The sequence below is a fragment of the Entelurus aequoreus genome, linkage group LG07 (assembly GCF_033978785.1).
Source record: "Entelurus aequoreus isolate RoL-2023_Sb linkage group LG07, RoL_Eaeq_v1.1, whole genome shotgun sequence".
NCBI classification, from domain to species: Eukaryota; Metazoa; Chordata; class Actinopteri; order Syngnathiformes; family Syngnathidae; genus Entelurus; species Entelurus aequoreus.
In genome coordinates, this window is record NC_084737.1 from 64,249,927 (window position 1) to 64,266,317 (window position 16,391).

At 38.1% G+C, this 16,391-nt stretch overlaps 1 protein-coding gene across 8 annotated transcripts in view; it reads right to left on the reverse strand.

Moving 5' to 3' along the window:
• The window catches only part of atp2b3b (ATPase plasma membrane Ca2+ transporting 3b), a 137,823-nt gene that overhangs the window by 48,281 nt on the left and 73,151 nt on the right, over window positions 1-16,391 (reverse strand). For all 8 annotated transcript variants that reach the window (XM_062054203.1, XM_062054201.1, XM_062054208.1 and 5 more), the window contains 2 exons: window positions 1,327-1,485; window positions 1,060-1,239 (listed from right to left, as the gene is read on the reverse strand). In XM_062054203.1, coding sequence (XP_061910187.1) covers window positions 1,060-1,239; window positions 1,327-1,485 — 339 coding nt within the window. The remainder of the gene's footprint in view (window positions 1-1,059; window positions 1,240-1,326; window positions 1,486-16,391) is intronic.

The following is a 16,391-nucleotide window of genomic DNA, read 5'->3' on the forward strand; positions in this document are numbered from 1 at the left end:
CCAGGCCTTCTCGACCTACATCAGTGTGTGACCTCACCAATGCGCTTTTGGAAGAAAATTCCAATTCCTATAAACACACTCCGCAACCTTGTGGACAGCCTTCCCCGAAGAGTTGAAGCTGTAATATCTGCAAAAGGTGGACCGACATCATATTGAACCCTATTGGTTAGAAATGGGATGGCACTTCAAGTTCATATGTGAGTCAAGGCAGGTGGCCAAATACTTTTGGCAATGTAGTGTACATACAGCTACCCTAATTAGCATGTTAGCTTGCAGTCATGCAGTGACCAAATATGCCTGTAGCACGCCATACAAGTCAAGAACATTCACGCACAGCATAAAAAGTTTGGTGGACAAAAGGAGACAACAAAGAAGGGGGATTTCTAACAATTAGGGAGGTTTGTGTCATGTTTGTCCCCCTACAAAAACCCTATTAAAACAAAAAATATATTTTCCTCCACCTTTTTCCACTTTCATATATTTTTGAAAAAGCTTCAGGGAGCCACTAGGGCTGCGCTAAAGAGTTGCAGAATTTACCCGACGAACAGCACTAACTATATTTTCTAGTGATGGGTCAAACGATACAGAAGCATGGATCCATTACGAAACACAAGAAGTGATACGATCTCCCTCATTGCCACGATGTGTGTGTCACTTTAAGAAAAAAAAACATGTGACCGATACAGCTGCTGTGTCAATTGGCTCTCATCTCCATCATAAATTTAAATAGAACTAAGAAGAAAAAAAACATTTCAAAATGTGGGATCATTTCAATCTTCTTGCGCCAAATAAGGTCTTTGAGTTGCATGTTGACTTGTTTGTGATTACTTTCTGCACAGCTACTCGTTCAGGAAAATAAGTTTACTATTAGTTTTATTTACAGGTCAAATGTGGTGACTTTTTTCATCCAGCAGATGGCGCTGTTATGAAGCACCAACACAGTATCAGTGCAGTGTCAACGCAGCCACACACTCACTGAGGCATCTTTTACCCATCACTCCTATTTTTATGTGACAGAATAGTAAAACGCATCCCATGTGCATGGGGACCCCAACTCACCTCTCCTTTCTCGTTCCTGATTCGTCGGTTGAAGTCTTTGCCCTCGAGGCAGATAAAGTCATCCCCAGGGTGGATGATTCCACATTTGGCAGCAATGGCCCTGGCTGTGTTGATGTTATCACCAGTCACCATCCGCACAGTAATGCCCGCACGCTGACACTTCCGGATGGCCTCCGGTACCTTGGGGGGAAAAATTAGGGTTATCTCTTCAAAATGTGTTTGATTCATCTACTGCATGATGGAGCAGCCAGGCTGACAATCTCCTACCTCAGGTCGTACTGGATCTTCAATCCCGACCACAGTGATGCAGGTCAACTCCGTCACGATCTCGGCCTCGTTTTCCCAGTCGGGTTCTGGATTGTTGGGCAGGTCACGGTAAGCGATGCAAATGGTCCTCAGCCCCTCACATGCCATCGGCTCGATCACCTGGGAATCATCATGACAGCTTCAGCTAGGAATAAACCCACAAAACAACTAAACCTCTTATGTTTAAATATGCTCTCATAATTCGTAATTAGGGGTGTCCCGAAACAACTTTTTCCCTTCCGATAATGGAGCCTTGAGTATTGGTTGGAACTATAGTACATACAACTACATCAAGGTTTGCTCAAGTGAAATGAATCAAACAGAGAACAGTGGTAGGTGTGAAAAACACGAACCTATTTACATTAATCGTCTGGAATGGACCTATACTGCCATTAAGTTGAAGTGGCTTGGTAATTAGTTTTTGGCGACACCTAGTGGCCACAATAATTCATGAAATTAAGTTAAATGATTTGTTCCTTGATACTTTCTAATAGGCGTTCTGCTTTGTGTACGTAATGTACAACTATAATTATTTGACACTTGTTTATATTGACAAATGTGATGTTTTACACTGCAATATTGTTTCTATGATTTTTTTTCCACTAAGGGCCACACACTGAAAATTTAAAGCATGCGGTTAAATTTTCAAAACAATACAATATATATTGTAACCCTTAGGGCTCAATTTTGGTGAATGTTAAAGGAGCCATATGTAATAAGTTCATGTCAAGTCATCATTAAATTGCCCTGATATGTCAGAAGGCATTAATAAATCATGTTCTTTCCGAATAACTCTATAACTGATAACGGTAGTTCAGCTGGGATATGCTCATTTCAAAATTAGATGTACAGCCCCGAAATGTTGTTATTGTTTTCATTTTGATGTTCCGCCCTCTACTGTTAGACCAATTAGAAAGTCAGTGAGTGTATCACATGCAGGTTGCCAGTTAAGCACCGCCCTCTTCGTCTGGCTACTGCCACTGGTAAAGTTACTAAACATGTCAGACCTTAGTAAATCTAAAAGGCGTCGTTACGATTCTCAACTTATTCATGACAAAGCCAGGAACAAAACAAGGATTTGTATCGGGGATGCCTTTGAAAAAAGGAGACGATTGAATGCGGAAAATTCAAACTTCCTAAATTCCTCCTTGATAAGTAAGTCAGGCAATTAGGTTTTCTTATTACTTGTAATAAATGGAAATGGACATTTGGTATGTAAACTATATTGTCCCATTCAGTCTATGATCTTGTCTTGCAAAACTAGTATGTTCGTGCGACAAAAGCTTAGCATGCTAGCCCGGTCAATGACACATCGACATATAGGCTAACGGGGGAAATATATGCCTGTTAGCCTGTATGTCGATGTGTATTCGAACTGACAGGGCAAAATATATTTTCGACAAATAAAACCTATGTTGGTATGGGTAGTGTCAGTGCCTATTGCGTTCTCAATATGCTGATATGCTGAGGAAATGGGTTCCAACATTAGCACGCCTGTCATCATGACAATGTGAAACGTATGGAGACAGTCAAACCAAATGATGAAATCATTTCTCATTTGTGTTTGCATATTGTGGACTACATGTACCAAGTTATATGGCAATCTGAACCGTTTGAAACAGTAGTCTATAGGCATACCTTGGTCAAATGTCTCCTCCTTAGTTTTGGACGTACATTAGGCTGCTAAGCATGCTCTACTTATTTTCACCAGTATAACCATTGCTAGCGTTGGTTGTAGTTTGTTTTAGTCTTTGGTTTCTGATAGTACTGACAATAACCATATGATTGCCATTTGTTGTGATATTGTACGCAGGCGTGATGTACTTCTTCCTGAAAATAGCCTAATTTCTGTGTAAAATGTGTTGGTTGAAGATTTGCTATCGACAAAACGCTTGTCTATTCAGCTATTATAGTCCCACACCTCAACCCCTAGTAAGAGGCAGTGGAAGTTTTTAAATTCCTTGGAGTAGCCCAGTCGATCGAGCTGGATTCAGCTGCGTATCTGGCAACCTCAGTTAGGGAGAGAGGACTACAGAATTTTGTCTGTGATTGCAGTATCATTTCTGGCCATATTCCTACATATGGCTCCTTTAAAGGTCCCGTCAGTCATAAAAGTGTTAATCATATGGTAATATATTTTTTTTTTACTTTTAAAATTTAAAAATCTATAGATCAACTTCAGATTCATCCGTTGCCATAAATTTTTTTTTTAATGTTTTATGCCCTTTTTTCCCCCCAAAGAAAACACTAAATATAACAAATTTTCTGTAAAAATTTTTTTTAATGGAATATTTGGTGTGAAGTAATTGGAGCCTTACATAGGTAAATCATTCATAACGTTGCTTTTCATTCATTCTTTTTTTAATTTTTTTTCAAACAAAAATCAGACTATAGGTCTTGGGATCCAAAAGATACATTATATATATATATATATATATATATATATATATATATATATATATATATATATATATATATATATATATATATATATATATATATATATATATATATATATACATATATATAAATATACATACACTACCATTCAAAAGTTTGGGGTCACATTGAAATGTCCTTATTTTTGAAGGAAAAGCACTGTACTTTTCAATGAAGATAACTTTAAACTAGTCTTAACTTTAAAGAAGTACACTCTCTACATTGCTAATGTGGTAAATGACTATTCTAGCTGCAAATGTCTGGTTTTTGGTGTAATATCTAAATAGGTGTATAGAGGTCCATTTCCAGCAACTATCACTCCAGTTTTCTAATGGTACAATGTGTTTGCTCATTGGCTCAGAAGGCTAATTGATGATTAGAAAACCCTTGTGCAATCATGTTCACACATCTGAAAACAGTTTAGCTCGTTACAGAAGCTACAAAACTGACTTTCCTTTGAGCAGATTGAGTTTCTGGAGCATCACATTTGTGGGGTCAATTAAACGCTCAAAATGGCCAGAAAAAGAGAACTTGCTTCTGAAACTCGACAGTCTATTCTTGTTCTTAGAAATGAAGGCTATTCCACAAAATTGTTTGGGTGACCCCAAACTTTTGAACGGTAGTGTATATATATATATATATATATATATATATATATATATATATATATATATATATATATATATATATATATATATATATATATATATATATATATATATATATATATATATATATATATATATATATATATATATATATATATAGTCGTGGTCAAAAGTTTACATACACTTGTAAAGAACATAATGTCATGGCTGTCTTGAGTTTACAATAATTTCCACAACTCTTATTTTTTTGTGATAGAGTGATTGGAGCACACACTTGTTGGTCAAAAAAAACATTCATGAAGTTTGGTTCTTTTATGAATTTGTTATGGGTCTACTGAAAATGTGACCAATTCTGCTGGGTCAAAAGTATTCATACAGCAATGTTAATATTTGGTTACATGTCCCTTGGCAAGTTTCACTGCAATAAGGTGCTTTTGGTAGCCATCCACAAGCTTCTGGCAAGCTTCTGGTTGAATTTTTGACCACTCCTCTTGACAAAATTGGTGCAGTTCAGCTAAATTGGTCGGTTTTCTGACATGGACTTGTTTCTTCAGCATTGTCCACACATTTAAGTCAGGACTTTGGGAAGGTCATTCTAAAACCTTCATTCTAGCCTCATTTAGCCATCCCTTTATCATTTTTGACGTGTGTTTGGGGTCATTGTCCTGTTGGAACACCCAATATATATCCATCATTCCATCCATTTTCTACCGCTTATTCCCTTCGGGGTCGCGGGGGGTGCTGGAGCCTATCTCAGCTACAATCGGGCGGAAGGCGGAGTACACCCTGGACAAGTCGCCACCTCATCGCAGGGCCAACACAGATAGACAGACAACATTCACGCTCACATCCACACATTAGGGCCAATTTAGTGTTGCCAATCAACCTATCCCCAGGTGCATGTCTTTGGAGGTGGGAGGAAGCCGGAGTACCCAGAGGGAACCCACACAGTCACGGGGAGAACATGCAAACTCCACACAGAAAGATCCCGAGGCCGGGATTGAACTCACGACTACTCAGGACCTATATATATATATATATATATATGTATGTATATATATATATATATATATATATATATATATATATATATATATATATATATATATATATATATATATATATATATATATATACATATATATACATATATATATATTGGGGGCAGCACGGTGGCAGAGGGGTTAGTGCGTCTGCCTCACAAGACGAATATATATATATATATATATATATATATATGTATATATATATATATATATATATGTATATATATATATATATATATATATATATATATATATATATATATATATATATATACATATATATATATATATATATATATATACATATATATATATATATACATATATATATATATATACATATATATATATATATATATTAAGCAACACAAAGTGAAACAACAAATATTGTTCATTAGCATTTATTTGAATACAAAGATTTATAAAAAATGTTTTTTGTTTTTAAATAAACACTGTGTGAGATTACAATCATGCATGTGTCTGAATCACATGTGGGCAAACTACAGCCGGTTAATTATTTAAATCTTGCCTGCCGAATGTTTTCCAAAACATATTTTAAAACCTTTGACGTCAAAGGCGATATTTATTGCAATGCTACTTTTGAATTGCAGTAAGTCTTGAAGTATGGAAATAATTCCAATTGTTTGTGAAGCCGTAGACTACGCGATAACGGGTCATTACGGTAATCATAGGTAATGTGTGACAGTAGCTGTAGGAGGACGACGCTTTGATACAAAGCTCAGAGGGGGTTTGTTTACAGAACAGAGTGAATGTGTGTGACGGAAAGGGACAGAGAGGCTACAAAAAAAAACTTGATTGTTTCTATAGTTTTTATGTTTTGTGGTGGATATTCACATACTCTTGGATGTTTTGTACTTGATAGTTCATATTGTAAATCCCAATTCCTTGACTCATGTACACTTGTTCAGTAGAAAAGCTGTAAAATCTGATTCAACATTTAAAGTACTCCTGAAAAAAGGTATACAAGAACAGACTTTTTTTTTTAAACTAAAAGTTGCTAAGTTTTTAAACCCAATGTGGTCCATAGGTCAAAGTTTGCCAACCGCTCGCCTACATGTTCGATGTTAGTATGTGTCAGGTGCTCATGTCCTGTTTTGTGGACAGTTTAGTTCTTTAGAAGTGTACTTATAAAGACAAAATGTAGCCATGCACCTTCTTAAAGTATTGCATGTCAAGCAGCTAAAATGTGCCGAACATGAATAAGTGTGGAGAGATTGTTTTATATTTTTCCCATTATGCACTCGAATGGATTTAAATAGGTGTACTTTAAATTTTTGTTTATGGTGTTTGGACGTTTTTCATAATATCCACAAAGTTCAGTAAACAGGTTGTGTTATGTCTGACCATGTGTGTTGACCTGTATGTTAGTTGCATTTTTTTTTTGCACCATAACTAGGAAAGGTTGTTTGGAGAAACCTCCTGGTATTTAAGATTATTTTGAAAGCACTCTGTGGTGTGATGCTTTGTTGAACTCATGACCTCTCGTGGGCCAGGGACGGCGTGGCGAAGTTGATAGAGTGAATTGGAGTGTTGCTGGTTACTGGGGTTCAACTCCCACCTTCTACCTTCCTAGTCACGTCCGTGGTGTCCTTGGGCAAGACACTTCACCCTTTGCCTCTGATGGCTGCTGGTTAGCGCCTTGCATGGCAGCTCCCGCCATCAGTGTGTGAATGTGTGTGTGAATGGGTAAATGTGGAAATACTGTCAAAGCGTTTTGAGTACCTTGAAGGTAGAAAAGCGCTATACAAGTATAACCCATTTATCATTTATTTATTTATATCGAAGAGGCTGGCGGGCACTTGACACTTAGTTTGGAAACCCCTGCTCTAGATCAATTTCAGATCGATCTGTTGATTATAAGTTTTTATTATTTTTTGAGCAAAGAAAGTTTTTAATTAAAAAACTGCCTTTACACGTATGACTGCTTGTATCTGAGCCTTAAAAGGAAGAGTTTAGAATCCGATACGTGTTTTATCGACGCCCCTAAAATCCGCTAACGCTTAATATAATTGTCTTCATGCAATTTGAAGTTGATGTCTGGTGACCTTTTAAGCATTTTGCTGGGATTCTTTCTGACAAGGCTGAGGGGAAAAGCCCCCCCAACCCGTCCTGCTGCAGACAGCAATATGACGAAGAGCAGAGGTGGCACGAAGTTGCCACAATGCAGGCGGAATAAGTGGGCTGGAATACAGTTGTGTAAGGAGGAGAGCTATTTTTCCGGTGGCGTAAGCCGAGGTCGCCGTGAGGCAGATTTAGGTCAGTCAGCCTGTCAGTCAAGGAAGGGCTCGCTCACGCTGCATAAACAAATCTGTTTGTGGAGCAAATAGTTGCGCCTCGCTGACCACTACTTTCCACTGATGTTGCAATTGTGCTGCAACGATAACAAATGGGATAAATGCTGATGGCATACTTGTTCACATCCATCTTAACGCACACCACGCTTATCTTTCATGTCAACTGTCAGGATCAAATTTAGTCCTGCCAGGATTTTGTCATTTTTTTGTCATTTTGACATTTTGTCATCTTGATCTTAGCGCCGCTTTCGATACCGTCGATCATAATATTTTATTAGAGCGTATCAAAACATGTATTGGTATGTCAGACTTAGCCTTGTCTTGGTTTAACTCTTATCTTACTGACAGGATGCAGTGCGTCTCCCATAACAATGTGACCTCGGACTATGTCAAGGTAACGTGCGGAGTTCCCCAGGGTTCGGTTCTTGGCCCTGCACTCTTTAGTATTTACATGCGGCCGCTGGGTGACATCATACGCAAGTACGGTGTTAGCTTTCACTGTTATGCTGATGACACTCAACTCTACATGCCCCTAAAGCTGACCAACACGCCGGATTGTAGTCAGCTGGAGGCGTGTCTTAATGAAATTAAACAATGGATGTCCGCTAACTTTTTGCAACTCAACGCTAAGAAAACGGAAATGCTGATTATCGGTCCTGCTCAACACCGACATCTATTTAATAATACCACCTTAACATTTGACAACCAAACAATTAAACAAGGCGACTCGGTAAAGAATCTGGGTATTATCTTCGACCCAACTCTCTCGTTTGAGTCACACATTAAGAGTGTTACTAAAACGGCCTTCTTTCATCTCCGTAATATCGCTAAAATTCGTTCCATCTTGTCCACTAGCGACGCTGAGATCATTATTCATGCGTTCGTTACGTCTCGTCTCGATTACTGTAACGTATTATTTTCGGGCCTCCCTATGTCTAGCATTAAAAGATTACAGGTGGTACAAAATGCGGCTGCAAGGCTTTTGACAAAAACAAGAAAGTTTGATCATATTACGCCTATACTGGCTCACTTGCACTGGCTTCCTGTGCACTTAAGATGCGACTTTAAGGTTTTACTACTTACGTATAAAATACTACACGGTTTAGCTCCAGCCTATCTCGCCGATTGTATTGTACCATATGTCCCGACAAGAAATCTGCGTTCAAAGAACTCCGGCTTATTAGTGATTCCCAGAGCCAAAAAAAAGTCTGCGGGCTATAGAGCGTTTTCTATTCGGGCTCCAGTACTCTGGAATGCCCTCCCGGTAACAGTTAGAGATGCTACCTCAGTAGAAGCATTTAAGTCCCATCTTAAAACTCATTTGTATAATCTAGCCTTTAAATAGACCCCCCCTTTTTTAGACCAGTTGATCTGCCGTTTCTTTTCTTCTCTCCTCTTCTCCCCTGTCCCTTGCGAGGGGGAGTTGCATAGGTCCGGTGGCCATGGATGAAGTGCTGGCTGTCCAGAGCCGGGACCCCGGGTGGACCACTAGCCTGTGCATCGGTTGGGGACATCTCTGCGCTGCTGACCCGTCTCGGCTCGGGATGGTTTCCTGTTGGCCCCGCTGTGGACTGGACTCCCGCTGATGTGTTGGATCCACTGTGGACTGGACTTTCACAATGTTATGTCAGACCCACTCGACATCCGTTGCTTTCGGTCTCCCCTAGAGGGGGGGGGGGTTACCCACATATGCGGTCCTCTCCAAGGTTTCTCATAGTCATTCACCGACGTCCCACTGGGGTGAGTTTTTCCTTGCCCGTATGTGGGCTCTGTACCGAGGATGTCGTTGTGGCTTGTGCAGCCCTTTGAGACACTTGTGATTTAGGGCTATATAAATAAACATTGATTGATTGATTGATTGATTTTTGCAACCGAGAATGCCTACATTTGTTTTTCAATAACATTGAATCAACTTGTGATTTTATACATTTAGGATCAATGTTTTAGATGTTCCTTTAACCTTAGCCTCAAAAAGCACAGGATTTCAACCCAAATTTTTAAAACAAAAACTGTATTGATGTTTTACTCGTTTTATACCGCAGACCTAAAAGTAGACACCAGATGGCAGTAAAAGCAAATCCTCAGAGCTCATCGTCAAATTACTGGACTGTTTAAGTGAATTATCATTATTAATAATTAATAGGGCGGTGAATCCTTGGGCACCACGCGATTCGATTCGAATCTTGGGGGTAACGATTCGATTCAGAATTGATTCTCGATTCAAAATCAATACTTTTTAAGACCATTGGCCAGTTCTATGATTAACTACATTCCTCCATAAAATAGATAAACAGCTGTGAATAAATTCTACAAAACCCAAAACCAGTGAAGTTGGCACATTGTGTAATTCGTAAATAAAAACAGAATACAATGATTTGCGAATGCTTTTCAACTTACATTCAATTGAATAGACTGCAAAGACAAGATATTCAATGTTCGAACTGAGAAACTAAATTTTTTTGGCAAATAAACATTAACTTAGAATTTAATAGCAGCAACACATTGCAAAAGAGTTGGCACAGGGGCCTTTTTTACCACTGTGTTACATGGCCTTTCCTTTTAACAACACTCAGTAAAAGTTTGGGAACTGAGGAGACCAATTTTTTAAGCTTTTCAGGTGGAATTCTTCCCCATTCTTGTTTGATGTACAGCTTAAGTTGTTCAACAGTCCGGGGTCTCCGTTGTGGTATTTTAGGCTTCATATTGCGCCACACAATTTTAATGGGAGACAGGTCTGAACTACAGGCAGGCCAGTCTAGTACCTGCACTCTTTTACTATGAAGCCACACTGTTGTAACACGTGGCTTGGCATTGTCTTGCTAAAATAAGCAGGGGTAACGTCCACAGTTTCCAAAAAAATATTTGTAATGTGGACATGTCAGACCACAGAACACTTTTCCACTTTGCATCAGTCCATCTTAGATGAGCTTGGGCCCAGCGAAGCCGGCAGCGTTTCTGGGTGTTAATGATAAATGGCTGTGGCTATGCATAGTAGAGTTTTAACTTGCACTTACAAATGTAGCGACGAACTGTAGTTACTGAGACAGTGGTTTTCTGAAATGTTCCTGAGCCCATGTGGTGATATCCTTTACACACTGATGTCGCCTTTTGATGCAGTACCGCCTGAGGGATCGCAGGTCCATAATATTATCGCTTACGTGCAGTGATTTCTCCAGATTCTCTGAACCTTTTGATGATATTACAGACCGTAGATTGTGATATTCCTAAATTCCTTGCAATAGCTGGTTGAGAAATGATGTTCATAAACGGTTCGACAATTTGCTCACGCGTTTGTTGACAAAGTGGTGACCCTCGCCCCATCCTTGTTTGTGAATGACTGAGCATTTCATGGAAGCTGCTTTTATACCCAATCATGGCACCCACCTGTTCCCAATTAGCCTGTTCACCTGTGGGTAGTTCCAAATAAGTGTTTGATGAGCATTCCTCAACTTTCTCAGTCTATTTTGCCCCCTGTGCCAGCTCTTTTAAAACATGTTGCAGGCATCAAATTCCAAATGAGCTAATATTTGCAAAAAATAACAAAGTTTTCCATTTCGAACATTAAGTATCTTGTCTTTGCCGTCTATTCAATTGAGTATAGGTTGAAAAGGATTTGCAAATCATTGTACTCTGTTTTTATTTACGATTTACACAACATGCCAACTTTACTGGTTTTGGGTTTTGTATATTACTTAAAAGAAAACTGGGTTTGTTTGATAAATTCCTACCCAAACATCTAGTCAAATACAAATAAGGCAAGAAGAGAAGTATCCAACACTTCTCCTTTCTAAAGTAAATCTGTACAGCAGATGTGATCATCTACATCAACAATATGATTTATTTGAGTGGCTGGACAGGACAGATTAAAAAAAATAAAAAATACATTTAAGATTTTTTTTTTACTTGATTTAGAATTGTTACAAATAAGAATCACGATTTATTTGAAAAACAAAAATGACACCCCTAATAATTAACCATAATTACTAAGGGAGCCCAAAAAAATTGATTCCCATTTGAATCACGATTCTGAATAATCCAGATTCTAAATTGATCCATAATTTAAAAAAATCGATTTGAAAAAAAAAAAAGATTATTTTATTATTCTTAAAGAGACATCCTCATGCAACCTGTAAACTCTTTTTTGAAAAAGTTTCAATAAAATTATTATACCAAATAATACACTGTGATTCACGGTTTGAATCGAAAATTAGGTGAATCGAGGACTCGTTTCTGAATCCAATCGTCACCCCTGGAATCGCAATCGGACCAAATCGTTAGGTGCCCAAAGATTCACACCCTTAATAATTACAGAAAGAAAGACGACTAAGACGTCCTTCTTGTCTGCTGTCTGCTCTGTTGTCCGCAAGTTGCAGGTTTAGGGGGGTGAGTGTAACCAGTGGTGTGCCGTCAGGGCCAGCAAGGCCTTCTCTGCTGGCCTAACATAACCAGAAATCATGATCATAATTAAAGATACAGGTAATTTTAATTTACTTTCCCTAAATATCTAAAAGTATTCATATTCTCTTCATGTCATATTATGCTCCTTCCAGCGCTGTTGTTTTTAGTTTATAGAGTTTTTATCCAATGAGAATTCAGATAGCTTATGTTGTCATGCTGTACCAAATCTGCCAGGGCCTTCAGAGTCAGCAATGCGGGCGTCCGTGCACTGACACAAACATTTAACAGACAGTTGCGATAGCCAATCAGATCACGAGTTGTTGTCAGTAAGGCCTTCTAGCTGGCCTAAAGCAGCTATATATTGTGATGTAATGAGCTAGGTAACATAAGAACTCCATTACCCAACATGCCACAGTAGTGACGAGCATGCGCAGTAGCCTCGTTAAGGTTGACATGCCGGCAGCTGGATGTTTTTGATGAGCACGCTGTGGAGTAAACTTTAAGAACTCAGCCAACACGCCTCGTCTGCATCTTTTATGCTTTGACAAGACAACACATATGTTTGCAAGGCCATTTTCAAGAAGGATATTTAAAGAGCTCAGCTGTTTCAGCGATGTGAGTTCAGATATTTTATTTCTTAATTTTTTCACGTTTAATATGTTTTTTGCAATTAAAATTTTGACAGTACCGCATAAGACATGTTTTAAATGCTGATGCGGGTTTATTGATTTTTAAATGCGCCAGAAAATAACCGTGCGTAAATGTGTTTCTGTATAGTATTTCTCCAGCAATGGTCATGTGGTGACATCAATGATGGTATTTTGAGAGGTAATCATTAAAGGCCTAGGTGGGAAACGCACGTCCCGCCACTGAGTGTAACAGAGCCAGCGTGGCTGGGCCATGTGTACGTTAGAAAACCTCACTGCCTGACGACTTCAAGAGAAATGCTGGCTATCGAGTTGATAGCCCGGTAGTCAGCCCGCTCGCCTCCCATGTGGACGACCAGGATTTGAGTCCGGTGCAGAACGGAATAGGCAGGGACCGAACCACGTGGGTTACATAAATGTTGCTTCTTTGCTAGGTCAGCATTGTAAATGAAAACATGTTCTTAATTGCCATAACCTAGATCAACAAACGTTACATACATAAATAAATACATATAAACTAGGAAGTGAGGACGCTGGTGTGTTGCCAAATGTTTATATACTACATTACCCAAAATGCAGGAACAGGAAGTTTGAGGAATAAAAAGTTAATATTATGTTATAAGTTGCTGTTACAAGTTGCTGTTCCTGCTTCGTCTACACAAGAAACAAACATGAGTTTTGATGAGATAGTTGACAAATTCCGTTGTTAAAAATGATGCTGATTGGCCTAATGGAGCGTTCCATTGGTACTGGGAAGTCGGAATTTCCGAGTTCTTAGTTGGAACTTCAACTGGAACACACCGCAAAGTTGGATTTATGACTCAGAAAGTCGCAGATTTCTTACCACCCCCTAGTTTGTTTAAAAAATGGCTGCCCTGGATGTAAACAATGGACTCCGCTTTAACAATATCCGTTATTAGCACTTCTAATTATATTTTGTCGCAGTAAATCAGCCATTTACAATGCATGGTTGTACCTTAATATTTAGTAACGTCACAGTAGTGTAAACTACATTTACATTTGCATAGTACCAGTACAATGACTACCATCACAAATGTATATTATTTCTGCAAAGCAAAACGTGATTGGTTGAACATGTAATAAGAACAAGACACATATCCTAAGCAATTCTGGGAATTTAAGTTTTGTTTCTGTGTTACTGTTTTCTGTTACTGTGAAGCTTTCTAATGAATCTAAAAGGGTGAACTACACATTTTTGGAATCGTGCCTATCATTCACAATCCTTATGTAAGACATTAACACATTTGTTTTCCCTTTTTATGCATTCTAAGTTGTAAAATATGGCAAGTACAACGTGGCTAAAGGTCCCATGAAGCCCTCTAAAAAACATAAAAAAACCACCAATGATCACAGAGCGCTAACAAGTTTATGCTGCTATATTGAGCTGCTACATCGCCTCCGAGTTGATGAACGTTAATTCTAGATTATAAATCATGTCTCTCACCTGGATGGTAGAAGGTTGTGGACATAAACCGACAAGTTGGTCAACTTTGACATCTAATTTAGACCCGGAGATGGCGAGAAAGACATGGAAAAACGCTTGTTTTTTGGGTTTTTTGTAACCCTTTTGTGAGGATTATGAATAATTCGTCATGTAAACGGGAAGATATAAACATCCTATCAGTCGGCATCAAAGTGAGAGCAGACATTGTATAGTAAGTGATTGTTTTATAATGTTTGTATATCTTGTTCAGAACTTAGCAATATTGTTACATGATGATGTGTTTCACTAAAGCGGCATCTGTTTAGCACACAGCTTCTAAAACTTGTAGATCATCCTCCTTATATTCAGGCTTAAAATACAAGTTTCTGGATCATAATTTGTCCCAAAGTAATCTTTGTTGTCTCTCATGAAGTCTCCCATGATTAGTAGTGCTGTTGTTGTTGAAGTAAAATTAACGTTGTGATGCATCTGTGAAATGAATACACAGCCGCCGTATGCTTAAAATGAGTAAAATGCGTAAATAATACATGCTATTGTAAATGTTACTACATTACATATACACAGTGTGTATATAACATGTTGATGGTTTTTTTATGTTTTTTAGAGCGCTTTATAGGCGGCACCCATTAGCTTCATTATTAGCTAGATTTGCCAATGTTTATTCACGAGTTGGAATGCATTTAAAAAACACATTTGTCAACTTGTGTCACATGAAGATTTTGAATGATTGGCAAAATAAAATAAAAAAATGCAGTTTCCTTTTAAGATGCTAGTTTTTATCTGTTTATTTGTTTCCTTGTATGGATTGCCTGTACTTTCGTTTAGCTTTGCACAAGAAAAAAAGACAACCTTGCAGATTAATAAAATGCAAACAAAAAGGAGCACCTGACAGTGCATTTGTAATGCCTGAAGGCCGTTTTTTTCAGACAAACACCGGAACTGTAAGTACTGTACACACCTTTACTTGTAAACCTCTGTATGGAGGTTCACTTGCTAACTGCTATTTGCCTAGCTTAGCTGAAAACATGGATCTTCAGTGGTGAAAAAATCACTAATACTACACAAAGTTAAAACAAAAAGTAATAAAATGCAAATCACTACCATGTTTTCTGGGACTGCGCCACCATAAAGGACTATTGGAAAGAGATACACAAAGCTCTACAGGATATTTTCAGACGTGAAATACCCCTTGAAAGTAAAACTTTGTTTTTTGGACATATACCTCAGGACTGGCTGAAGAAAGATAAACACTTAATGAATATCCTACTGGTGGCTTGTAAAAAGACCATTAATAGGAAATGGATATCCTAGGAGAGCCCAACTTTGAAGCAATGGATGGAAACAACAATGGACATATATAAAATGGAGAAGATAACTGCCTTTATTAATTATAAATTGGAGAAATGTATTTCATACTGGGAAAACTGGGTCAAACTATGTCACGCCCCATAATCCTGACTTAAATTTTTCGAATTAGTGATTGTACTGCTTAAAAAAAGATTACTCCCTATGTGTATATGTATGTATGTATATACTGTATATATATGTATATATATATTTATATATACACTACCGTTCAAAAGTTTGGGGTCACATTGAAATGTCCTTATTTTTGAAGGAAAAGCACTGTACTTTTCAATGAAGATAACTTTAAACTAGTCTTAACTTTAAAGAAGTACACTCTATACATTGCTAATGTGGTAAATGACTATTCTAGCTGCAAATGTCTGGTTTTTGGCGCAATATCTACATAGGTGTATAGAGGCCCATTTCCAGCAACTATCATTCCAGTGTTCTAATGGTACAATGTGTTTGCTCATTGGCTCAGAAGGCTAATTGATGATTAGAAAACCCTTGTGCAATCATGTTCACACATCTGTAAACAGTTTAGCTTGTTACAGAAGCTACAAAACGGACCTTCCTTTGAGCAGATTGAGTTTCTGGAGCATCACATTTGTGGGGTCAATTAAACGCTCAAAATGGCCAGAAAAAGAGAACTTTCATCTGAAACTCGACAGTCTATTCTTGTTCTTAGAAATGAAGGCTATTCCACAAAATTGTTTGGGTGACCCCAAACTTTTGAACGGTAGTGTATGTATGTATATATA